The sequence below is a fragment of the Suricata suricatta genome, chromosome 7 (assembly GCF_006229205.1).
Source record: "Suricata suricatta isolate VVHF042 chromosome 7, meerkat_22Aug2017_6uvM2_HiC, whole genome shotgun sequence".
In the NCBI taxonomy this organism is placed as follows: Eukaryota; Metazoa; Chordata; class Mammalia; order Carnivora; family Herpestidae; genus Suricata; species Suricata suricatta.
In genome coordinates, this window is record NC_043706.1 from 65,097,566 (window position 1) to 65,125,251 (window position 27,686).

Consider the following 27,686-nt stretch of genomic DNA (forward strand, 5'->3'; position numbering starts at 1 on the left):
TATACAATGGAGTACTACATGGCAATGAGGAAGAATGAAATATGGCCATTTGTAGCAAAGTGGATGGACCTCGAGGGTGTCATGCTAAGCAAAATAAGTCAGGCAGAGAAGGACAGAAACCATATGTTTGCACTCATAGGTCTAACAGGAGACCAGGAGAAACCTAATGGAGGACCGGGGGAGGGGAAGAGGGAGAGAGAGCTGGGGAGAGTGAGGGACACAAATCATGAGAGACTATTGAATACTGAAAACGAACCGTGGACTGAAGGGGGGGGGGAGTGAGGGAAGGGGATGATGGTCATGGGGGGGGGCACTTGCGGGGAGAAGCACTGGGTGTTATATGGAAACCAATTTGACAATAAACTATTAAATAAAAAAAAAGAAACAGGCCCAGAACATAATCTCAAAGGATTCCCAACATTTTACATGGTAAGCATAACCAAGAAGTGTATAAAGGAGACTAAGGACAGGTAAGTAAGAAGAAAATCAGGAGTTATTCACAAAGCCACATGCTAAGAATGAAGAGGGAAGGAAGGTGCCAAATTATCAAATGGAGCAAAAAGTTCAAGATAAGGGCAAGTTTACTTCCTGTGACAAAAAAAGAGTGGGGATTGTCTATTGTCATTTTTCTACACTTTCTGCTAAATGTTTGTCATCTATCACTTCCCTTATTCCTCAAAACAAAAATCTATCAAGAGGGTATTAAAACTCCCATTTTACTGACCAGAAATGGTAAATAATTTAGGAAATTAAATAATCTGAAGGTACAATTTATATACATAAGAGCCAGGTCAGCCTACTGCTGCTGCTGCTTCTTTTAATGTTTTATTTATTTTTGAGAGAGAAAGAGAGACAGCATGAGCAAGGGAGGGGCAGAGAGAGAGGGAGACACAGAATCCGAAGACAGGCTCCAGGCTCTGAGCTAGCTGTCAGCACAGAGCCTGATGTGGGGCTCGAACCCACAAACCATGAGATCATGACCTGAGCCAAAGTCAGACACTTCACCGACTGAGCCACCCAGGGGCCCCCAAGTCAGCCTGCTTCTAAACCCCATACTCTTTCTTACTGTATCTTTCAGACACAGATGATAGTAAACAGAATATAGTATGACTGTGAGATGAATCATTAGCTAAAGCTGAAGATGACAATAAAATATAAATTACTCTTTTACAAGCTTTGTTGTGAAAAGGAAAGACAATACATCCCAGGGATTACTTTAGACCACTAATGCGCCTGCAATTTAACATGTAGTTTTAAAACTATTTTTTCTGTTATTTCTGTTCCTTAAAACAAAGTGGCACACAAATCTTGACAGTGAACATGGCATATGGTGATTTCAATCTTGTTCACTACTCTGGATGAAAAAGCTTGTCACACATCAACAGACAAGCTCCCACTAATATCACTTACAGTACGTCACAAGTTTATCTTTTAAGATTTTTTAAAGTGTTACAAAAGCATCAAAAGGTCCTTCAAGGTGTTTTCTGGTTTTAAGAAAGTGGATGGGCCCCAAGAGTTGACCTCTTCTTCCTTTCACTCCAGTAACATAAAAAGGGAATTAAAAAGATAGGAGGTATCAATAGGCATTATTACCTTAGATGGATCTCAAAGGCATACTAAATGAAAGAAGCCAGTTTCAAAAGGTTACATATGGTATAATTCCATTTATGACATTCTAGAAGAAAACTGTAAGGAAAGAAAAGAGATCGGTGGTTGCCCAGAGGAAATGATGAGTATAAAGGAGTAGTGTAAGAGAGTTTTGGGGGGTAGGGGTGAAGGTATTGCTCTGTATCCAATGATGGTTACAGAAATCTATACATGTTAAAATGCACAGAACTACACACTACAAGAAAAAAAAAGTAAAATTCACTTTATGACAATCTGTCTCTACCCAACTTTTTTTCAATATTTACTGATTTTGGATAGAGAGAGGGTGCAAGCTGGGGAGGAGCAGTGAGAGGCAAAGGATCTAAAGCAGGCTCCACACTGTCAGCACAGAGCCCAATGTGGGGCTTGAGTTCAGGTGAGATCATGACCTAAGCCAAAGTCAGATGCTTAAATGACTGAGTCACCCAGGCACCTAATATTATGATAATGTTTAGATTATGATAATCTAAAACAATTTTTTTCATTTTTTAAAAATTTAATTACCTACTTTTGGAGAAAGAGAATGAGCAAGGAAGAGGCAGAAAGAGAGAGAGAGGGAGAGACAGAGAGGGAGAGACAGAGAGAGAGAGAGAGAGAGAGAGAGAGAGAGAGAGGGAGAGAGAGAGAGAGAGGGAGAGAGAGAGAGAGAGAGAACCCCAAGCAGGCTCTACGCCTTCAGCACAGAGGCTGATTCCAGGTTCGAACTCATGAACTGTGAGATCAGGACCTGAGCCAAAACCAAGAGTGAGATGCCTAACCAACCAAGCCACCCAGGAGCCCCTAAAGTAAAAACAATTTTAAGATATAAGTCAAAAAGGATAGAGTTGACAAGGAGAAAAAAAAAAAACAGAAAAGCACTTTCAGCAGATTTCTAAAAAACAGAAAGCAGATGGAATACGACTGAGCAGGACAGAGGAAGCTGTAATCTAAACAGACTGTAAAGGGGACACCAGTAAGAAGCATGCTGACTGGCCCACAACCCCGAAGAAGTCAGACTTGGACGTAAAAGTTATAGCAACTAGGAAATAAGCCTGAAAATGACTGGTTGAAAATTATATACAACAGAATGGTCAGATCCCATGACCTCTGCCCTCCCCTTCTCAGCCAAATACAATCTCTCACCTCCTTCACTGTCTCCCACAGGCAGGAAAGAAGATAATTTTTATCTGTATAAAGTAATGGAAGACAACCAGATGGAAAGGATATGCAGAGGGATAGGTATAAAGAAATACATATAAAGCGGAAAACAGAGGTGAGGTGGACAAGGCAGAAGAGGAGGTAAAGGCAGAGAAAACAGACCTTCCTTGGACCTCTTCCTTCTGAAGAGGACCAGCAAATTCCTTAGAGAAACTGAATAGTCCTGGTCAAAGAAAAGGCCTCCAGCCAAATGGCCGACCCCCTGACAATCATTCCCTAATGCAGTACTTCTCAACATTTAGTCCCTTAGAGTTGCTGACCTGCCAACTCTTTATTACTTGTCTAAGCTTTTTATAATGAACAGGAACAAATAATTCACTGAGTGGCATTTCTGAGTAGCACTGTGCTAGTAAAGCCTATCACTTGTCAAGCACTGGCCACAAACAAAGAGCTTTCAATTAGTCTTTTGGGGGCCATTCATATATGACAGATGGTCAAGATTAGCCAGAAACACAAGAAAGTCACATATGATCAGAGGGGGAAAAAACTCCTAAAATTTAAAACAGCAACAACAAAAATATGCTAACAGATTAGGAAAGAAAAGCATATATATCCTCAAAAAATTATTAAAAAAAATTTTTTTAACATTTATTCATTTTTTGAGAGACAGGGAGAGGCAAAGCACGAGCAGGGGAGGGGCCAAGGAACAGGGAAATACAGAATCCAAAACAGGCTTCAGGCTCTAAGCTGTCAGCACAGAGCCCAAAGCAGGGCTCAAACTCACATATGGTGAGATCATGACCTGAGCTGAAGTCAGAGGCTTAACCAACTGAGCCACCCAGGAGCCCCCTCAGAAAAATATTTTATCTGTGAACTAAGGTGAATATTTCTTAGAAACAGAATAAAGGAAGTCTTAGAAATTAAAATACTTTTAAAATATACATAAAATTCAGAAGAAGATAAGGCTGGAAGATTAAAATAAAGAAATCTTTTAGAAAGAACACAGACAATACTGTCTAAACAACTGGAGAAAAAGAGAAGAAAATTAAGCATCAGTCTAGAGGTCTAATATCTGATTAAGGATAGAAACAGTGTTCTCAAAACCAATAATGAAACCTAGAAGAGAGTGGAGCAATGCCTTCAAAACTCTTAGGAAAGTGGCACCTGGGTGGCTCAGTCGGTTGACCATCTGACTTCGGCTCAGGTCATGGTCTCATGGTTCATGGGTTCAAGCCTCACATTGGGCTCTGTACTGATAGCTCAGAACCTGAAGCCTGTTCCAGATTCTGTGTCTGCCTGCCCCTCCCACACTCATGGTCAGTCTCTCTCTCAAAAATAAACATTAAAAAATTTTATTTAAAAAACTATTTTAAACTTAATATTGTATATGTAGTCAAACTATCAATGAGATATAAGAATCAAAAAAAAGACATTTTAGACATGTAAGGACTTAGAAAATTTGCCTCTCAGCTACTTCTTAGGACGCTTTAAGTGCTTTAGGTAGTACTTCAGTAAACTAGAGAATAAACTAGGAAACAGATCCAGCATAGAAAGGTGACAAGAGGAGGTCATGGTACAGTGGCTGCGTAACTGGTCAAGAAAACAACCAGTTCAGATTGGTATAGAGGAACAAATACAGAACAGATCTCCCTAGTAAAAACAGGGAATCAGATTATCTGATACTTGGGGACTAAAACCCTTTAAAACTATTAATGAGAACATGGTGGACCTGACAGAGTAACTGGAAAAAGATTAGGCTAGGTTTCAAGAAATTATGTGTTAAACAATGAGGCAATTATTAATTCTAGGAAAAATAAAATGATGTAAAATGTTATCATAACATTGCTCTATAGTTATAATAAAATGATAGCTATTGTGTTTTCCTAAATGGGATATAACTGTAATTATGGGAGAAGGGGAGACAGGTATGTTAAAAAGCTTTAATTGGCAGGTAACATTATCAAGAAGATCCTAATGATGACTAAAACCATTAAATCAAGCAATAGCAGACTAGGCATATCATTTAGATAAAGTAAAACAAATACCAAAAGAAACTTCTGTACTCAAAGTGATTATCTCTGAAAGTTAAAGAAAGTTGGGACAGGAATTACCAGTTTTCATCCTAAGGCCTGTCAATTTTTGTTAACTATATATACATGTTACTTTGACAAAATGTAAATTATATATTCACAAATCTATAAAATCAAATAAGGTCACCAGGGTCGATTTGATTTTAGACATAATATTTATTTTGAAATTTCAAATGACATTTGGGGAATCATATTAGGGGAAATATGACTTTTATGTTTACTGAACGGATCATGGGCTATAAAAAAAGCTCTAAAATACTTTACTAGATCATCCAAACTCTACAACAAACATTTATTCATCAAAACTCCTCTTGAAACAGCACTTTATTCCCTCCACCCTCCCTTCAAAAAAAACATGTTTATAAAAAAGAAAACTTTTCATCTTAACCAACAAAGGGCAAATAATTCTAAGGCATTGTTTCCATGAAGATAGAAGGTGAGCATTCATTCACCCTTCAGTCAACTGTTCCTCTTTCCTGGTCTTTTCATTTCCTTAAGCCCCACCCTCTTCATAATTTCATCATTCTTGCTTCTCTACTACTTCTTCCTTTTCTTACTAGACATTTCCTTGATCTAATACCAAATTTAGCCCATCTACCTATAGCTCAGGTGACAGTATGACCACCTCCTGGTAAGAATAGATGTTTCTCAGTAATATAGACAAATCTTGCAGTTAATGCTGCTGAAGTGATTAATATATATCCATAATGGCAATCAAATCTAGATATGAAAATGTTAAAACTTGGGCATTATTGTCCTTGGGCTAAAATTTAGCGTTAAACATTAACAACAATGGGGCTTTATTATTTTAGCAAAACATTTGAACATAGCAAAATTAATTTTGTTTATTTTTATTAATACAGAACATACTAACAGAACATTATCTTTAAATATAATCAGGGTTACAAACAAACTGATACTAACCAATAAACAAAATATATTCACTTGACTCTTGGTTGAATAATTCTCCATTAGGTAGTACAGTTATTTTTACCAATTTATTTTTAACTGCCTTATGATTTCAATGAAGCTTCTTAGCTTTCACATATTAAATAATTCCTTAAATTGGAAACTTCATACATCAAAATACTTCCTGTAAGTCAATGCATTCTTCAATGCCTTCTACTTAACCTAAATGCAGTAAAATGCAGTATGATTCTCTGAAAGTTGAATATGACATCAATATTTCCAAAAGATGAGCATAAAGCCCATAAAAAAATGTTTTTCCTTCCCCCCAGGCTTCGGAGAGGCCATATGAATGTTCCACATTCTTCATAATGAGTAACAGGAATCCCTTAGTGCTCAAATGGCAGGAGATGGGAAGGAAATTAGGCTGTCAATGAACTTGCAAATAGATAAAACTCCAAACATATTTTAAGATTCTGTCCTCACCCCAGATGAGAAAGTGTTGGAAGAGGCTTCAACTTTTCTTTAGTGGCACTTTTGGTCCCCTAATTAGAAAAAGAGATGCAGGATGGCAGTCCTCCTTGAACAACACAAACTCAATCTGGGAAGACCGGCAGAAACCTTCTCTCCCAGTAATACGTTCCCGGAAATACACTGCTACGTGCAAGAGGGCCAATGGTCAGAATAAGTAACAATATTCTGAAGGACTGACAAGACAAAGAAACAAACAATACCCTATGCGCCCCGAAATTTCAGCAAAATCATACAGTAAGTACCTCATGCAAGTAATATTCTACCAGTTAAAAGTCATTACAAGTTCTTTTAACTGAATTTTATGTTATACAAAACTTAAGAAGTGTGGCACATTTCTATTAACCATTAAATTATTTTTTTAAAAACATATATTAATCAAAATTGATACATTACCCAGATCTTTTGATTTAAAATATAACTGAACAAAATCATTACAAACTCTGAATAAACAACCAATCCTCTATACAAATATAAGAGTTATTTTAGTAAAAAGAAAAAAGCCATTTCAATGCAATTAAGCCCCCTCTGATTAAGACATACATTTTCATGCATGTTGAAAAAATAAGTTTACATTCAAGAAGAAGTTCCATAGCAAAGAATTTACAGCATTTATTCAATACGGAATATTAAAATAATTCCAGTTAATAGAAAATAAAATAACTTCAACCATATATATTATAGTTTATCATGTGCGTACTGTAAAATCTCCAGAATTTAATTAGGAAATTTAAAGAATTTATTTTTTAAGTGTGTCTTAGCATAAACCAACCAAAATAATTGGTACCTTAACTAAAGAGAATATGCATACACCTCCATATTTGACCTATATGTAAAAATTGAATGAAATATAGAAGTTACTGTTTTCTAAATTTTCTGCAATATGTCATTAGTACTTAGATCAAAACTTACCTGCAAAATAAAAACAGCTTGAGGTATTTCCAATGCTGAAGCAAATTTCTGAATGTTAAATACCATAAGAATGAAAACAGTCTCTTTAAACATTTATATCTGGTTTATAGTTGAGGCAGTAGTTGAAAGTCTGCCAAGTTTTCCCATCTCACCTATATATGCTTGTCCCTTATGAAGTATAAGCTTCAAGGGAAATGATCACACGTAAAAACTTACCAAGTGAGTTGAGGTTCCTGACTACAACATCTTAATCAAATGGAAAAAGGAATTTTAAATTCTCCCACATGAGACCCACTTGACCTCTTCAGACATGACCATTAATTCCTACGCTAGACAAGGTAAGCATGTCCTTTGAAATCAAAGCTATTCTTGACAAAGAACTGTACTGGATAAGTGGAATACATTAAGGACCTCAACAAAGGTAGTGCTTTAAGCCTTTACACACGACACATGAAAATGATGAAGTGTTTTATTTAGATTTAGCCTTAGATCTTTTTGTAATTCTGAGTCCTAAAAAGGTTAGCAACTCATTATATTCATACATCTTGTAATCCCTTTCTTCACACAACAGGCACACATATACAGCATCACATGTCAATATAATATTATCAACAAAGCATAAACATTTAAGCAATAGATGCATTTCACATAAAAGAGGCTCTATGCATCATATGGCCTGACCCACAAAAAGCAAACATTAATTAGAATGCCATTTCAGCAGTTACAGTGTTGATATGATCCATATAATTAGTTTCATACCTGTCATATAGTTCCATAAGACATCCATAAGGAAGAAGCAAAGGACAAAAACTGTTGTTTTTAAAAGAAGAAGTTATGTGCCAACTTCAGAAATGACATACTAACCAGACATCAGCATTCGAAATAGACTGAATAGGACTGGCCTTGATGCACATGCAGTAAATCTGTTTTCAGAATATAAAATTAAATGGTAATGTCAGCAGTATTACTACTGTTTCTATATTTATGGTTAATCACTAGCAGTACAACTCCTAGAAGGAAGGAGATGGATCCAATAGTGATGTAAGCAATCCCCAAAAATGGATTTTTTCCTCCCATCCATGAAATAGTGCTCAAGATCATCCGTTTTCGTCCATCAAAAGAATGTACCGGGTAATCTGAAGAATGTATAGGAAGACTTTTCCATGGCTAGTTACTTGATTTCTAAAACACAACTTAAAAATTTGGCACTCAATTGCTTATAATTCACTGGTATAATTCTATGATATATAGGCACCTTACTCACATTTCCCGAACCACAAAATAATTATAGGACTATTACCGTGAAGCACTGATTTAGCAAGTTAAACATTAGTAGTGAAAACCAATGTAGTTTACAAGCAAAAACAACCAAATTTAAGGGTTATATGGCTTCCAGGTACCTTTACTCTCATTACACAGAAGGGGCCAAAGGCCACAAAGAAATGTAATGCGAAAAAATATTTCAGATGAACAGCAGTAAAACCAATAGAAGAAGAAAAGACTGACAGACCAGAAGAAAAAGGAAGAATGAAGAGACTAGAGGACTCTGTGAGCTCAAAAAGCATGTGTAATAAGAGAGTAATTATGAGAATACAAGAGGACTCTGAGCACAAGGTCAAAGAGTATGATATTGAAGTTTTAACTTGTTGATTTGGAGCAACGACAAACTCATGGTGTAACAGAGTTGATGGCTGAAACAGAGTATAGAAATGAAGGGTGAACTGTTAAAGAGGTTTAAGAAATGGGACACCAGTATATTGGATAAGTTATAGATATGGACCAATTCTAAGATTTTGGCAAGAATTAGAACAGAGAAGACAGAACTGAATCCGTATATGAAAGGTTTACAACCTTTTCAAAAACATCTTTGAATCAAGTTTAGGCCCCATTTGTTTCTCTCTTCAATTTTTCATCCCCATGGATGGACCCTATTATTCCAAATAGCAGACCCTGCCAGTTTCTTAAATCAATCTTAACCTGATGCAGGAATGATTATAATAAGAGTTCTAACTAATAAAACTGTCTGGGCGATGAAGAGTCAATTCATCCATGCTAACCTTTCTGTATCCCAACCCTCCAAAATGGGCTTGTCTTAATTCTAGTATCTAGTTCCTACTTTATGCCTAATTTTTATAATTACCCTTGATGCTTTGCAGACCCAAATTCCTGTCTCATCAGTCTTTGAGAGCCTACATTCTTTGAGTTCTCTTCTCAATGCCTTGGATGCAAATAGTTAACTAAGACAAAGTACTAAGTACTCCAAAGACTTCCCTAAATTACGCTCTAGGCCACAGGCTGGTATATGCCCTTACTCCTTACTAGATCTTCTGGATACTAACTGTGACAGAGCTGCCTTCTACTTTGGCACTGGCCTCAAGATAATGTTCTATTAGCACCTCAACTGGGTCTGTCTGTCCAGAATTGCTTCTATGTGGGCCTAGTTTCCAAATGTGGCTACTTTTAGTCTGTCACTATCAGGTCATATTCACAGTTGCATACTTAGTTGCAAAATTAAGAGGCTAAGGATCCAAGAAGACATTTCCTTTGAAATTAGGTCTATTAACTTAACCACTCACTAATACATTATAAAACTAAGACTATACACTTGTGGCTTATTTGGATTATGAAAAATCAAAAATGCAAAGCATTAATCAACATTCAAATGCTAATATTTGAGAAATTTTTCTTTCATGATATATGTAAGCAGTGGGCTACAGATTAAAAGATGTAAGGACTGTTTAGAATAAAGGGTAGTGTCCAATTATTTTCAGTTAGGAAGACTTTGTATACACAACAATATGGCTTGGTCTGCCTACCTGAGTGAGCTATCTAGGGATGCATCCCGTAGCAGTGACTGATGGCAAAGTCATGGCCTTTGGAGTCAATAGCATGATTATGAACCCCAACTCTTCTACTTATTATCTGCATAACCTTGGGTAAGTTATTTAAATGTTCTGTGTTCCTGTATACTTGGCTACAACACGGAGATGGTGATACCCATCTTGTAATGCTTCAATAAAATAATGCATGAACAGTACTTGGTACAATGTTTACATATAATCAGAAGGAAATAAATGATATTTATCAGCACTGAAAAGTATACCTGGATTATTGTGAAGTAATACAGCTAGTAAAAATGTTTTGGTACTATAAACATAATAGTTATACAAATAATTATATTGATGTTAACTAACATATACTGATTTTTAATATCTAAGGACTATATAAAAGTATATATAGATACATATATCTAAATAAGCTAAATGCTAATTTAGCATCAACTTTGTTCACTGGCCTTTGCATTAAGCTCAGTTAAAATTTCCATTGTAGAAATATCTAGCTTATTAATAAATCTAGCACCAGCATCTTAAATAATTTTATCAAATAATATGCTTCAATCCTAATACAAAGTTTATAAAAACTTAAGACATCTGGGAGATAAAAGTGAAAAGATACTCTCTCATGTATATACACACATACTCTTATAAAAATAAGATTAAAACTAAAACACAAAATAGCATGTCACATACTTAGATAAGACTGAACTATACTGTTTTCAAATTATATGAATCTGTGCATATGACCAAAAAAGGATACTGTATGTGATATTCAAATAGTATCGCCCAGCTGGCAATGTTGGATGTAAATCACTTTTCCGCTCTATTAGACGATATAACTTACGAAAAGTAGGTAAAGCTGCAGTTCGCATCCAAACAATAAAATCCTCATTTATGAACCCATTATTATCTGGTTCAGAATCCAGCATGTACACTGGTTTAACCCAGTTTACTGGCTTTGTTGTATCTTAAAAAATAGGGAAGAAGAAGACAAAAATTTCAGGAGTTCCACTGAAAATTCATTTTCAAATAAAACAAAGATATACAATATATAACCTGAATATTTTTCCTATTTTCAAAGGCATAAATATATTCATATTCTAAGAAAGTCTTGAAATCTAGAGACAAACCACTTCCTCATGTAACAAGTAATTACAAAGATTTGATGGCCATTAAGCAAATACTAAAAGTACACTATGGGGTACATACCAAAAATCAGATGATTTAATGCAAAGATATAGTGGAAAAAACATTACATTGAAAATTTTAGGAGGCACAGAATCAAAACTAAATTTAAATTTATAATTATAATAAAAACTTGGGTCTTATTTAAAAGAAACTTGCCTGTGATTTTAAAAGACACTGGCTGAAATGCTTATAAGAAAATACCAGAAAAATTCAAGATTAAAAGTACATGTGTATTTCCTTTAGAATTTCAGTACATTAGAACATACTACATATTTTACCTAACTTGGTATGAAGTTAAAAAAAAGTTGCTGTTTTTTAAAAAAACATAAAATTTTTAAGATTCTAAAAACAGAAAATTTTAGGTACTTCATTAAAACTCCTTGCTTATATCATATTTTAAAGAAATATTAGTAAATTTTACCTTTAAATCGTTCTTCTAGACTTTCTCCTCCAGGGGGATTTCTGAATTTTACATTTTTATCTGTCCACCAAGCAATACCTTTCTTTTTCAAAGGAATAGGTGTAGGATGAGATTCATTGCCAATTAGAAATAATTCTAATGTATCTAAACACACAAAAAAGAAAAAAGTGCTAAGTATCTATTGAAAATTCATAGCATCTCCTATTCTCTATGAGAAATGAGGATCTGGTATCTGGTCCCAAAAGGGGTTGTAACAGTTAGGCAGGCATACGACATACATTTGCTCTTGACTACTTATATGTGAATTATCTATGGTAACTTTATAAACCTAGATGGACTCCGCTTTCCTCAATATACTTATAGGTTACTTCTCCTATATGGCTAGCTGGTGTATGATAAGGTGAAATGTTTTAATATTAACCCAAATAAAATAAGTTGTAGAGTAAATCTGCTTCTCCTCCTTTCCTCTAAAAAAAAATGCACTCCTAAATAGTTTCTGGCTTATCCATTTCTCTATCTGCTCTGTGCAATATGGTAGTCCCTGCTACATGGCTACAGAGCCACTGACATTATGGCTGGTCCAAATGAATGTGTTTTGTAATAATGTTATATTTTTGAAATAATATTATTTCAGAAATTAAAAACTCAGTAAAAAAATAGGATATAAAATATCTCCTTAACTACTTGAATTTAAATTTAAAAAGAATGTAAAATATCTCATATAAATTTTATATACTGAACACAATTTATACAGTAAAAAGGTAATAATACTGGAGCATATTGGGTTCAATAAAATATATTATTAAACATAATTTTACTTATTTCTATTTATTGGTTTTTAATGTTCCTATTATAAAATGTTAAATTATACACATGTCTCATATTGATGATTTACATCATATTTGTATCAGACAGGGCTACCCTAAATGATCAACTATAGCTCCTTTATAATGATATAAATATTTGAAGTTGGTAAAAAAAGGCAGCCTGGCTTTTATTTTATCATCTATGAAATATGAAGTTTAGAGGAAGGTCTCTGCACCTTTCTTCCCAGAGAGAGAAATTCATTCTTAAAATATAAGAATTCTGAAAAAAGTCACAAAACATTATGACATTCCATTGAATAACTAAATTCATATTTAAGGTTGATGAATTTCTCAATTTCATTCATGTTTACTAGACTATCAAATCAATATCAATAAATTATACAAAATTTCCTAATTATATATATTTATAATCCATATCTTTTGTTTATATCTACATCATACCATTAAACATGCTGTTGGCAATAGCTCCACAAGGAGCAATTGGTTTGTCTTCATTTCTTCGATAAGGCTCACATTCTTTACTGGGATTCTGATGTTTAAAAGAAAAGAAGAAAGAAATTATTACACACGCCTCCAGGAGAACTATGAGCTATCCATAATTACTGATTAAAACTTCAATTCCTACATGTATCTCACTTGCAATGCACACAGAATAGATCTGTATTGTAAAGACTATAAATAACGTCACATTTAAATACTCAAATAATTTCTTAACGTAACTACCTTACATAAAGGTAATAATTGTATTACTTTTTTAATGTAACCTTTCCTTGCATATGTTTTGTCATGGCATATATCAAACTGACTCTTTAAAAAATTTTTCATGTGAATACAAAAATCATACCACAGAGTTTTCTGTGCAGGAAAAATTAAGAAGCAGTCTGCTGTCAATTTTAAACTGAAAGTAGACTGCAGGCTCCAGGTTCAGCTATATACTATGTGACTTTGGGCAACTTCCTTGATTTACTTGGGCCTTGCAAAATGAACATGTTCAACTAGATAATCTCAAATTGTGTAATTCTAGGTTAATCCCATGGTACCATGTCAAAGGAAGGAAGGAGGGATGGATGGAAGGGCGCTAATGCAGATTCCTAGAATATACTGCTCTGCTTTAAATTGTGCACCCAGATACAAGAAAAAAAATGTTCTGACTTAGTCCCTACTGAAGATTTCAAGGAGATGTGGCAGTTGCAGGGTAAAACTAAAGATTCTACCAAGTCTAAGATTAGGTATATATCTGGGTTGTTATGAAACTCCAAAGCTACAGTAAGCCATGTCTCAAAACACATAAAAAAACAAACAAACGGACGAAGATATTCTCATTTGGAAATTAACTAGACCCTGTTAGTCCTCTTAGGGTTATTCTATTACCAACCAACACTGACTTGTATCCACATTCTCTGTGTCTGGACTGGATAAAGAACTGCCTGCATGGGAAAGAAGGCTAAGGAAACACGTGGCAGGGATCTCATAAAGTCTCTTTAATATCCGACCTCCCAGCTTTCTGCTCCCTGAGCCATCTAGATTTATAAAGTTAGTATTCTGAGATCATGAAGATAGATGGTATATAACGGCTTGTGACTTCTAGAATGTCCTGATGAAAACTGCAATTTCAAAAAAAAAAGGTTTTAAATATAAATAAGCTCTCAGAAGGGCAAATCTATCCTGGTCACTAAATTCTTAAGTAAGTTTTAAAAGAAAGGAAAATATTATTTACTACCTATGCATCAGGTACTGAATGCTAGATACTTTGCAGTAACTGGTTTAGGAAAGTCACATAATGAGTGCCTAATATATCAAGCACCATGCAAGGTGCTAGAAACAGAAAACATTTTTTAAAAATAATAAAGTCACAGTGTAACAGAGGAAATAGATCCATACACAACCAATTATTATATGAACTAAGAGCCATGATGAAGGTGTCTCTATTCATTCAACATATACTTATTAAATGTCTTCCATGTGCTAAGCACTGGCTAGGTGCTTGGTATATAGTGGTTAAGGAAAGCCATGCTCCTTGCCCTCATGAGCTTACAGTGTAGCTGAGAAAACAGAAGACAATAACTAAATATGTAATTACAAATTTCAGTAAGTGTTATGAAAACGGTATGCAAGTTATTAATGGGGGAGAGCAAAATAAATTACTTTAGAATCTGTGATATGGAGAAGTTGGTTCCGGAGGTAGTGTCATATAAGTTAAGGCCTAAAGAAGAATAGGACACAAGCATGTGAGAAGCAGGCACAAAAGGGTTTTAAGCAGAGAATAATACATGCCATTGAGAAAAATCTGGGTATTTCTGAGAAGGTAAAAGGTAAATGGAGTTAGTGTATGGGAACAAGGAGAATGACACGATGACACTGGAAAATGATGCACAGTTCAGGTCATCCTGATAGTTTACTCCAAGTGCTAGTAGACCACTGAAAGACCTTAAGCAGGAAAGTGGTATTTACATTTTTTTAAAAGATCACTATAGCGACTATGTAGAAAATGACCTCAAATTAGGGCCAGAACAGATGATGGGGAGAGAGTTTGGAATGAATGATGTGGAGTTTGTTAAGCAAGGTGAGAAGTGACTTGGGATAAGGTATGAATAAACTAAATATGTAAAGAAGTTATTTTGCATCAAAGGGCACTAAAGATAATAGCAGGCCTCCAGACGAGAGGGCCTCCAGGGCAAGAGTTAAATCAGCTTCCTAGGCAAATAAAATGTATGCCAAAATGGGCAGATTACGAGGTCCCAGGAATGGTTAGGGAGCACCATACGCTGCCCAGGGCAGCCAGGTCATAGGTACATTAAAGACAGAGTATGAAACAATGAAGCTAGAATAGCAGGCTGACAGCAGATGGTGAAAGATCTTACATACAATATTAAGTAACTTGGACTTCAATCTGTCCACTCTTAAAATCTTTAAAATTTTTGAAAGCCACCTGGTCTTAAAATCATGTATTTTGATCTAGCTCAGGGATCAATAAATGATAGATTGCAGGACAAATCCAGTCCACCAGCTATTTTTATAGCTAAAATTTTATTGGAACACAGCTACACTACACCCATTCATTGTAAGTACTGTCTATGGCTACTTTCATTCTAAGTGGCAGGAGAGGGTAGCTGTGTCAGGAGACTACAAGACCTACAAAACCCAAAGTGTTCACTGTCTGGCCCTTTACAGAAAAAAATTCATAATTCCTAGTGTAGTCTAAAACCTTTGCTTGAAGCCTATATGAAAAGAATCAGTCTCTGCTTCTTTTGCCCTCACTAACCACTACATGGACTGCAAAATACTGCAGACCTAACCAGAACCTTTCAATAGATTTGCTATTTCTTATGATCTTAAACATCAGTGACTAATAATAAAACCAGTAAGATAACTTAGAGCAGCTATATGGTACAGGACCATTCTGGTCACAATGTAGTCCTAAATTGCATTCTAAGAGATTCACTGTTTCTTTCTTTCTTTTTTTTTTTTTTTTGCTTCTTCCCAATGTTTATTTATTCTAAGAGACAGAGATGGAGCACGAGCGGGGGATGGGCAGAGAGAAAGGGAGACACAGAATCAGATGCAGGCTCTAGGCTCTGAGCTGTCAGCAGAGACCAATGAGGGGCTGGAACCCACTAACCGTGAGATCATGACCTGAGCCAAAGTCAGGCTTTTCACCGATTGAGCCACCCAGGAACCCCAAGTTTCACTGTTTAGAAATCCTAAATAGCTCTGGAACTCTGAAGATTTGCTGCATTAGCAACAATTACATAAAATACTTGGGCACCAACCACTACTATTTAAAGCTGAACAACAGTCAAGGGGCACCTGGGTGGCTCAGTCGGTTGAGTGTCCAGCTTCAGCTCAGGTCACGATCTCACGTTTGTGGGTTCAAGCCCCATGCTGACAGCTAGCTCAGAGCCTGGAGCCTGCTTCAGATTCTGTGTCTCCCTCTCTCTCTGACCCTCCCCTGCTCACGCTGTCTCTCTCTCTCTCTCTCTCTCTCTCTCACACACACACACACACACACAAATAAACATAAAAAAAAGAACTATTATAAAGTTGAACAACAGTCAAGAAAAGTAGATCCTTTAGCCCAAATCAGTGTGGGCATCAGAAGGGGAGCTTATTAAAAAGATATTTTAGAGCTCCACCCCTGCATAGACGGATTTACTACACTTAGGAGAAGTCTGGAGTCTGTATTTTCAAAAAGTTCCTCAATTTTTTGGTAATCTATCCTTTGAACTATACTACTCAGGCTTTCCACAAGTTAAAAAACAGACAGCATACACGTTCAATTCTAAAACACAACCTCAGAAACTAAAAGTAGTTTATTTATACATTCCTACCAAGTATAAACATAATGAGCAAATTCAAACAAGAACCAATTACATACCCAGAATACTAGACTTATCAAAATTCCATTACGATTAATAAAGCAAAAATCCAATGACACTACTAGAAAGAAGTAGGTAGTAATATATCCTGATTGTAAGAAATCATTAATCAGTGCAAATTCCAGGTGAAAAAAAAGTTTTAACTAAAAACCCTCACTAAACAAGTATAAATGATGAGCAACACTTTAATTTCATCCTAACATTAAATTTAACATTTATAACTGAACAATTGCTACATACTCTTATTTATATCTATCACATTTTCATATTCATCATTTTACTTACAAGCAAAGCACTAACATCTCCATTTAGCTGACTATCATCTCGAGATTTCACATAACGACGGTGGTTTTGGTAGAAATTAGACAGTCCGTAATACATAAACACATTGCCCTAGAGAAAGGAAAGGGAAACAATTTAATATGAAATCACTAAGTATAAACTTGTTTCATGCATACTTTGTCATTTGGACTTTATTAGTTTAGAATTTGTGGTAACTTAAAACATATACTAGAGTGAATCCTACCAATCCTCAACAATCTAAAGCAGTACAAATTGTGAATAAAGTCAAAGAAGGTATGTTACAAAAATTGAAGAGTAAACTTTGAAAATATCCTTAAAGACTACAAAGAAGTACTATTTGCATTAATAAAATACCTTAGGGAACCTATTAGCTTATTCTCTACCTTCAACTTCAAATTTCTCTAATTCAGATTGGTCATCACCCACAGTCAACTCTTCAAAGGGATAATGGTCAACTTTCATTTATTGCCCACATAAATTCTGAATTTGAATTGAGACTCAATACATTTCTCAACAAGCTACTATACAGAATATAATAAATTAATAATTAGTAAAGTATCTAAGATAATGAGTCAATGCATAACAATAAAAAATACTTTAATATAGCTGGAGGAGCCAATTGGAGTAACTTGGGAAAGAAGGGTAACCTACATACACTACAAGTGAGAAGGTACCACAAAACCATCTTTAGTGACGTAAGGTTATAAGAGGTAGCAGAAACATTAAGCTATTTTCTCATTTCTGGTTGCCACCTCCATAGTCTATAATCAAAAGTAACTCAATTTAAAAAAATTCAATAACATTTCAAGTATGCTTTATTTTTTATTTGCTATTTTCACATACACAATTATTTATTTAAAATTTGATTTTCAAATGTTAAATTATGCAAATTTTACCATCCCATATAAAGAAAATGTTTACATACATAAAAATGCTTTATTTTGGGTTATTAAAAATATAACAGAAACAAAGACTATGCTTAAAAATATCTTAACTAAGAGGCAGTATTGTAAATTCAACTTATAAACTGAAAAATAAATCCTTTCAATGACTACCGAGACAAAGTAACTCTGAAAGGCTGTTAGTCCAATTCAAAGTTTGGTCTTGTGAAGGGATACAGAGCCCACAAAAAAAAATGGGCTTTTCGTAAGGAGAAGCTCTGAAATAAGTGCTTTTGGATGGGGAAGGAAACTACTGAAGCTTCTAATCGTTACAAGTCTGTTTTATCTCAATTCTGTCTATTCTGACAAAAGCAGAACTTAATGCACCTTATAGTTTTCTTTATCACAGTGAAAAATAGAATTTTTTGATGTTCTAAATTTATGTTATTCCTGCGGAAACATAGTAAAATAATTAAATTACTGTCTTTTCCCAAATTTATTTTCATGTTTTTTAAGATAGTGTTATTATCCTTTATCTCAGTGCAAGAGCATCTACAACCACTAGATGGCAACCATCTACTAGGGACTAGAAAAGTCACTGAGGCCTTTAAGAAAATTTTAAGTGTGGAAAAATCTAAAAAGCTGACATGTATTAAAGTAGTTTTGCTCCTTGAATAATAAAACAATAATTTTTTAAGCTCAATTTTTAGGTAAAGGAAAGAACAAACTGGTCATATAACGCCTATTCTAAATCTTTGTCCTTTATAGCATCTGCTCAATTTCCAACGACAGATAAGTATGAATGCAAAATATACACTACACACACACACATACACAGTGTTCTAATTGTTTATCAAGACATAAAAATCAATAAGGTTTCACTAAGTGTTTACATTTAGGGTAATTCATACCGGATAGAAAAATAATACAATTAAATGATGAATGAATTAGTAAATTTTCTAAAGTAAAACTTGCTTTAGAATTAAAAGTAGGTGAAACTATTTTATAAAACATGATACAGCCTTGATTTGTATTGTAATAAAATTTCTATAAAAGGTAAAATGTTTTAACTTTAGTTTATAAAGTACTAACTAAACTATTTAACTAAATATATGTATTCAATAACCAGAGAGTATAATGCAACAGCCAAACAGAACAATCTTGCTCAAAAGTGTATGTACTTCAATAAATTAAAGTGACTACTCTACAAAAAAGAAAAAAACTCATAAAAAATGTGATAAAATATTTTTTAAAACAGTCTAACACATTGGGAATACTCACCTCAAAAGACTGTTCCAATGTGAAGTTAATGGTACAAATACAAGGTGTCACATCTGGAGACAAACATTTATTGCAGGGACTGGAAGGGTCTGTTCCAGTATAATCAATCTGTAAGAGACAAATTTAAGTAAGCAGTCTCTTGAAGAAAGTGGATATACTCTGAAATAACGTGCTGTTCAAAGGAAAAATGAGTCTAGTGAAACAAGTGATAGTACAGAACAAAAGTTGTTTTTAAGGTAATCTGTTCATTTTGACAAAGTAAGGTAATAAAAACTGGAAAGGGTCCTATATTATTCTACTGGATCATCTTTCCAAGTAAATTCCTCTATCCTTTTATCCAAGTGAAATATAGTTCTACGTAAAATCAAATATAAAATCCTTGTTTTTTTAATTTTTTGGTTTATTTATTTGAGAAAGAGAGAGAGAGACAGAGAGAGAGAATGAGTGGAGGAGGGGCAGAGAAAGAAGGAGACGCAAACCAAAGCAGGCTCTAGGAGGTCAGCACAGAGCCTGATGTGGGCAAACTCACGAGAGGTGAGATTATAACCTGAGCCAAAGTCGGACGCTCAACCAACTGAGCCACCCTGGTGCCCCAGATATAAAATTCTAACTACATGATGTATAGATTTAAATTGCTATAAAAAGTCTAAACAAAATACCAAATTGATACAGAGATCAGTAAACCAATTATTACTCTTAAATCTTCCAATCTTTAATACTTTTCAGTCACCTCAGCTTTCTGTGGTACATTTTCAAATTAAAAAAAAAAAAAACTATCAGTTATCTCAAGAGCTACCATTAAAAAACAGGACAAAAATAAACAAAAACTTGGTGTTGTAAAATAATGAATTTGTGTTGTCTTTGTCCTAGTTTCCTGGCAGGAGGCTTCGAAGGTCCTTGGAATTTCCCCAACGACAAGAGCGCACCTGTTTGATAAGCCACCCTAGAGTTGGCGAGAAAGAGATGCGCAAGATGGGGCTCATCACCAGAAGGACTGTATGTGCTTAGGGCTCTGGCCCGGCCTGACCTCTGCGAAGAGGAGGAGGGCAGTAATTTAGTTCAATCATGTGAGCCAAGGTGTAACCAGTCATGCCTGGTCATGAATGTCAATAAAAACTCTGGAAATGGAAGCACAGGGGAGCCTCCTGGTTGGTCAACCCACTGATGTGCCAGGAGAGTGTGATGTGCCCTGATTCTACAAGAAAGAAAAAGATTCTGCATTCAGGACCCTCCCAGACCTCAACTTTTGTGTGTCTTCATTTAGCTAGTCCTATTAATGTTGTTTATAGTAAGACTACAATCCTAAGTATAGCACTTTCTCAAGAGGAGTCATTCAGACAAATTATTGAATCTGAGAAGGGTCACAAGAACCCCAGATTTATCATCAAGTACAGATGACCTGGAGACCTCTAAACTTGCAACTGGCATCTGAAGGACAGTCGTGTGTGTGTGTGTGTGTGTGTGTGTGTGTAGGGGAGGTCTTAGGAAGCCCCTGGGTTTGTTGCTAGTTCACTAGAAGGGTGGGTACCCTGGGGCCCTGACTTGCAGCTGGTGTCTAAAGTGGTGGCAGTTTGTTGAGAACCATGCCCTTACACCTGCGGAGTTTGATGTGCGCTCACAGTGGTTAGTGTCAGTCAGAATTGAATCCTCTGTACCTATTCGTCCCTCCCTCCCTTAACCACTGGCAACCACTGATCTTTTTACTGTCTTCACAGTTTTGCCTTTTCCAGAAGGTTGTACAGCTGAAATCACACCATATGTAACCTTTTTGGATTGGCCTCTTTCACTTAATATGCATTTAAGGTTACTCCGTGTCTTTTCATGGCTCAATAGCACATTTCTTCTTCATGTTGAACATTATTCCATTTTCTAGATGCAACACAGATTACTTTTCCATTCACCTACTAAAGGACATCTTATCTTGGTTGCTTCCAAGTTTAGGCAATTATGAGTAAATCTACTACAAGCATCCTAGTGCGGGTTTTTTGTAAACCTACCCTTTCAGCCATTGTGAGTAAATAACAAAGACTAGGAATGCCAGATTCTAGGGTAAGAGCATGCCTCATTTTGTAAGACTACCAAATTATCTGTACTATTTTGCATTCCCACCAGCTGTGAATGAGTTCCTGTTGCTTCACATTTTTGCCAATGGGCTGCTGTCAGTTTTTTGGATTCTCACCATTCTAAGAGGTGCACAATGGTATCTCATTTTAACTTACAATTCTCTAATGATGTATGTTAAGTATCTTTCACATACTACTTGCCATCTGTATATTAGGGACTAAATGTATCCTCCAATAATCTACATGTTGAAGCACTAATTTTCAATGTGACTATATTCAGAGGTGGGGCCACTGGAAGATAATCAGGATTAGATGAGGTCATGAAAGTGGGTCCCCCATGATGGGATTAGTGTCCTTATGAGCAGAGACCAGAGCTCTCTTTCAGTCTCTCTGTCCTGTAAGAACAAATTGAAAAGGCAGCATCTGCAAAGTCAGGAAGAGGGTCCTTACCAGGAACTGAATCTACCAGTACCTTGATCTTAATAATGAGAAATAAATGTCTGTTGTTTAAGCCATCTGGTCTATGCTTTTTGTTTGGTTTCTGGTTTGGGTGTTTTGTTTTGTTTGTTTGTTTGTTTGTAGCAGCCCAAGCTAAAATAGAGTTTGGTATTGAAAAGTGGGGTGCTGCTATAACAAATACCTACAAAGACAGAAGTGGCTTTGGAACTGTGTAAAGGGTAGAAGCTGCAAGAAATTGGAGATGGATGCTAAAAATAGAGACATTAAGAGTAATTCTGCTAAGACCTCAGAAAGAAATCTGAAGCATTAGAAAGAAAGCAACCTCCTCTTGGAGAATGCATAAATAATCATGAACAGAATACTGGTCAAAATAATAGACAGTAAAGGCCATTTTGATGAGGTCTCAGATAGAAACGAGAAACATGTTATTTGGCAATGGGGGAAAATGATCCTTATTATGAAGTAGCAGAGAACTTGACTAAACTGTGTTATACTGTTTTATGGAAATGGAAGGATGTTTTGTGAGGGATGAAGTTGGATATTTAGTTAGACGATTTCTAAGCAAAGACGTGGCCTGGTTCCACTTGACTGCTTATAGTTAAATGCAAGAAGGGAGAAATGAATAGAAACAGAAATAATGTTTAAGCAAAAAGGGACCAAAACTTAAAAGATTTGGGAAATTCTTGACTATCCACATTGCAAAAAACGACAACTGTTGTATTGAAGAGAATACTAAGGGTGTGGCTGAACAACCACTAGATGAAGCTATTAGTGGGGGTGTGAACCATGGACCTAAGCAGCCATTCCAACAGAAATGACGCCAGTCTTAATTAAAGAGGAAGGAGTTGGGACAAAATGAAGAGGGCTGTGGGACTTCTTAGATCCTACAAGACTCGGCGATAGAACCAATTTGCTACAAACATGTGCTATTATTCTTCAAAACAAGGGAAGAAATACCCCAAAGATGATTCAGAGGCCATCAGGACTTCATCCTCAGCTCAAAGATGAAGAAGGGTTCAACAGGCCAGATGGCAGAAGCAAAGAAATGAGCCTTGCAGCAAGACTGCCAGCCTGCTGGGTCCTGAAGGCAGAGCATCAAACCAAAGAGGATTACTCTTAAGCCTTAAAACCTAGGTTTTGAAGACTTGCTTAGAACTTGTCACCACTTTTTTCTTCTCATTTTCTCCCCTTTCAAATGAGAATGTCTATGCTCTATCAGTTCCTTTAGAGTATTTTAGAAGCACAAACTTCTTATCTGGTTAAATAGGTTCACAGCTAAAGGGAAACTTTGCTTCAGAATGAATGAACCTAAAGCGTCACCCTTTTCTGATTGAACTGATATTCAGATGAGACATTAGAGTTGATTCTGGAATGAGTTGAGACTTTGGGAGGCTGTTAAGATGGAATCAAATTATATTTTGCATACAAGAAAAACATGAATTTGAGGAGCACAAGGGTGGAATGTATGAACTGAATTTATCCCTTTCAAGATTTATACCTTGAGGCCCTAACCTCCAATTATGATGGCATTCAGAGTTGAGCCTTTGGGAGGTAATTATGTTTAGATGAGGGTTATAAGGGTGGGGGCTCTATGACAGGATTAGTGTCTTTAATAAAAAGAGGAAGAGAGACTAGAGCTCTCTCTCTGGTCTGGTAAGGACATAGCAAGAAGGTGACCTTCTGCCAACCAGGATGAGGGCTCTCACCAGAAAATGAATCTTACCAGCACCGTGATCTAGGACTTCCCTGCTTCAAGGACTGAGAAATGATTATCTGTTCTTTAAGCCACCAAGTCTATGGTATTTTGTTATAAGAGCCCAAGCTATAATATTGTATACTTTCTGGGGTGAGATATCTCCTCAGGTCTTTTGCTCACTTTTTAATTGGGTTTTCTATTTTCTTATTGCTAAATATTAAAGAGTTCCTTGCATATTTTGGATAATAGTCCTTTATCAGATATGTCTTCTGAAAATGTTTTTCCTAGTCGTGGCTTTCGATAAATAAGAATTTAATTTATCTTAATAAAGTATGAAAATAGCTGTATAATCTTTATTTCTGAAACTGAACATTTTAACTTTATATATGGATGTTCAATCTTTCTTTATAATTAGAAAAAAAGGATAAAATCAACATATAGACAAAAGAGCCAGCATCTAATTGCAACATCTGACTGCTTTTCAAAAAACACACAAAACTGTTTAATCTTGATTTTGTCAAATTCTGATTGTGAAAGGTTCTCCACCAAGTTTATTTGTTTACTAATGAAACTTTGTTTAGAGAAAATTTTTATTCACTGCAAATATCTAGGAAAATTTAGGCACATACCTAAAACAAGCTAAACACACAAGTCTCCTAAATGAAGAGAGACAAAGCATATATAATTTAGCACGAGACCTGTTGGGCCACTACCTTCTACTCAGGGCCTGTACATGACAATATTCCACTTGAAAGCCAAGTTTTATGATTCTGAAAAGATGAAACCATTTAGAAGACAGAACTGTGTTTTAAAATCTATATTAAACTGTATTAGTTTTTTTCAAATTTTTATTTTAAAAAAATCTCTGCACACTTTTTCTCTTTTTTAAGATAAATTTAAGGATTTAAAAAAAGTTGCCAGATGGGCCTATAACCATTTTGTATAACTTTGAACAAAATTTTCTCAAATCACTCTTTTTCAAATTAGTTTCTAGGGCAAAGTAGGAAAGAAGGATCATTAGTTGTGAATAAGCAAGGATATACCTTATTTATTTGAACAAAAATAATTTTTAAAAATATGATAGAATGTAAAAATTATAGCACAGTTTATTACAACTGAACATTTTATTGGAACCAAGAATAACTGCTGAATATTAAATTATACTTCAACGAAGTAAAGGGATAGCCATAACATTTACCTAACAATCTTTTGATTATAATTTTCAAAATGCACGAAATATTGCATGTCTTTTGATTTTAGGAAATCTGAAAGGAAATTTTATTTTATTTTATTTTATTTTAATATTTATTTATTTTTGAGAGAGAGAGACCATGTAAGCAGGGGAAGGACAGAGAGGGAGACAGAGAATCCAAAGCAGGCTCCAAGCTCTGCACTGACAGATCAGATCATGACGTGAGCTAAAATGGAATGCTTAACAGACTGAGGCATCCAGATGCCCCGAAATGAATTTTTAAAATATCATATCATTAACATATTAAGCCCTACTACATGCAAGGCATAACATATGGTACAAAGTAGATACAAAAGCAATCATATCTTATACTTCAATACATTTTACACATTCCTTTCTATTATACACCTACTGGATGTCATCTGATCCTCACCAAAAGCCCATATTGTTATCTCCATTGAATGCAAAAAGAACATATTCAGAAACCTGCCCAAGGTCATACAAATAGCAATAGCTTATACTAGGCTAGAACCAAAGATTTCTGACTCCAAGCCCAATGTTTCTCCCGCTAAGGGAGAAGGATCATCAGTCCCCTTTGCCTCTAGAAGACTATTTTAGCAAAGATATCACATGAATACAAAGAAAACTACCATAAAAGCTAAGTGTCAACTGAATGGTAGAGAGGAGAGTAAATTCTAGGTGAACCAAAACTTTCTTACTGAGAAGAAAAAAGAATTTGAACTAAGCCATAAAAAAAAAAAGAAAGAAAAAAACATTTGTTCAAGTGAAAGAGAAGGAATACAGAGAAGCAAGGAAGTAGAGAGCACAGGCATTAAAAGCACTTAACACACATTGTCTATTGAAAACTACAATAGTCCTGGCTAAGCTTGTTTTTATTTTCCTGATTTTAGCCTAGGAAACTGTTATTTAGGCAAGCTCAATAATTTTCACAAGATTACCCTGCTAGGAATGATGAGCAAGAATTTGAACCCAGCTCTGCCTTTCTTTAAAATCTATGTTCTTCTCACCCTAGTAGGAAAGGTGGGTCTGCACTGTGCAAATGGGAGAAGGAACAGGGGTACAAAAAGGCAGCAGGGTATCCTAGAGTACAGAATAATGTATTTTCAAGTATTTAAAATGCTTCTTTTTTTTTATTAATAGGTAATATATCACTGTAGAGAAATTCCTGTCAAAAATATTCACCAGATAAGGGGAGTGAAGGAAAGAAATATCCATATTTAAATTATTTACAGCCTCTTAAAAGTAGTTGAATGATTTTTTTAGATTCAGTAACTCCATTTTAATCTTTTTTTGAAGATTAGTTTTTAAAAACTCAAAAGCTTAATTCTAAACTTACAACTACAAAACTATTTAATCCTTTATATCTTAAACTCTATGGGTCTTTTGAAATCTGTTGTATGTTTCTATAAATTAGAGAACCTGAGTAGGAACCACAGACATGGATTTTACTTTTAATTCAATCAGTGAGTTTCAATCTCACACTTGGAAATGATAAATTTATGAAGTAGGTAATAAATAATGTAAATTATCTTTGAAGAAAGGACAGCAATAGCAAAACTAGCTATTAATTCCCAAATGTCTTCTCCATGCCAATACTGTTCCTAACAGTTTCCAGAGAGGAAATTGAGATTCAGAGGTTACACAAACAGCTGGTATGTGACTATATCCATTTCCCAGGGCTGATGTAACAAACTGACGTAGAGCAAGAGAAATTTATTCTCTAACAATTCTGGAGGCTAGAAGTCTGAATTCAAAAAATCAGCAGGGCAATGCTCCTTCTTGGACCCTGGGTAGATTCCTATCTTGCCTTCTTCTAGCTTCTGGTGGTGACCATCAATTCCTGGTGTTCTCTGACTTGCAGCTACATCACTTCACCTCTGCCTCGGTTGCTGCATGATTCTATGTCTATGTCTTCACATCACTTTCCTTCTGTGCAGGTCTGTCTCTTTGTATAAGGACACCAGTCATATTGTATAGGAGCCCACTCAAATGACTTCATGTAACTTGATTACATCTTGCTTTATTTCCAAATAAAGTCACATTCATGGGTACTATGAGTAGGATTTCAACATATCTTTCAACCTATCTGTGATAGGTTCGTATCTGTCCAACTCCAAAGTTGCTGTTCTTTTCATTACATTGCACTACTGTTGCCTATAATCTTGAATTGCATGCACCATATGAGAATTTACAAATAGGGAAGTCAATTTTTTTTTTAACATTTATATATCTTTGAGAGGCAGAGCATCAATGAGGGAGGAGCAGAGAGAGAGGGAGACACAAAATACAAAGCAGGATCCAGGTTCTGAGATGTCAGCACAGAGCCCAATGTGAGGCCAAACTCACCACAAGTGAGATCATGACCTGAGCGGAAGTTGGATGCTTAACCGGCTGAGCCACAGATGCCCCAAAAGTCCATTTTAAAGTCATTGTATTTATAAATAAAATTGGTTTCAACTGTGAATACACTGATATTTTAAACAGTGCTACCAAATCTTCATACTTTTCAACTAAATTATAGATTAAAAACAACTTTGTTATGATAAGTAGATATTGCAGGGGCCAAGGGCAGGCAGTCCCAAGATGGGCCACTTTGGCATGAACATTAAGTTAACAGCAATCAAAACCCAGCAGATTGAGGAAATGCCCTTCACTTCCCCCTCAAATGCCTACCAGGAAGAAAGCTATTCAGAGATTCCTATCTAAGAATCTAACAGAAATTCTTTTTTTTTTAATGTTTTATTTATTTTTGATACAGAGAGAGACAGAGCATGAGAGGGGGAGGGGCAGAGAGAGAAGGAGACACAGAACCGGAAGCAGGCTCCAGGCTCTGAGCTAGCTGTCAGCACAGAGCCTGACGCGGGGCTCGAACCCACGAACGTGAGATCTGACCTGAGCCGAAGTCGGAGGCTTAACCG

General features: G+C 35.5%; 1 protein-coding gene across 1 annotated transcript in view; it reads right to left on the reverse strand.

The window, feature by feature from the left end:
* Positions 1 to 5,010: 5,010 nt before the first annotated feature.
* TMEM30A (transmembrane protein 30A) overlaps positions 5,011 to 27,686 on the reverse strand; it is a 36,905-nt gene continuing 14,229 nt past the window's right edge. Inside the window, exons 2-7 of the mRNA XM_029944147.1 lie at positions 19,338 to 19,445; positions 17,158 to 17,265; positions 12,938 to 13,025; positions 11,670 to 11,813; positions 10,821 to 11,027; positions 5,011 to 8,359 (exon numbers count right to left, since the gene is read on the reverse strand). Coding sequence (XP_029800007.1) covers positions 8,166 to 8,359; positions 10,821 to 11,027; positions 11,670 to 11,813; positions 12,938 to 13,025; positions 17,158 to 17,265; positions 19,338 to 19,445 — 849 coding nt within the window. The 3' untranslated portion in view covers positions 5,011 to 8,165. The remainder of the gene's footprint in view (positions 8,360 to 10,820; positions 11,028 to 11,669; positions 11,814 to 12,937; positions 13,026 to 17,157; positions 17,266 to 19,337; positions 19,446 to 27,686) is intronic.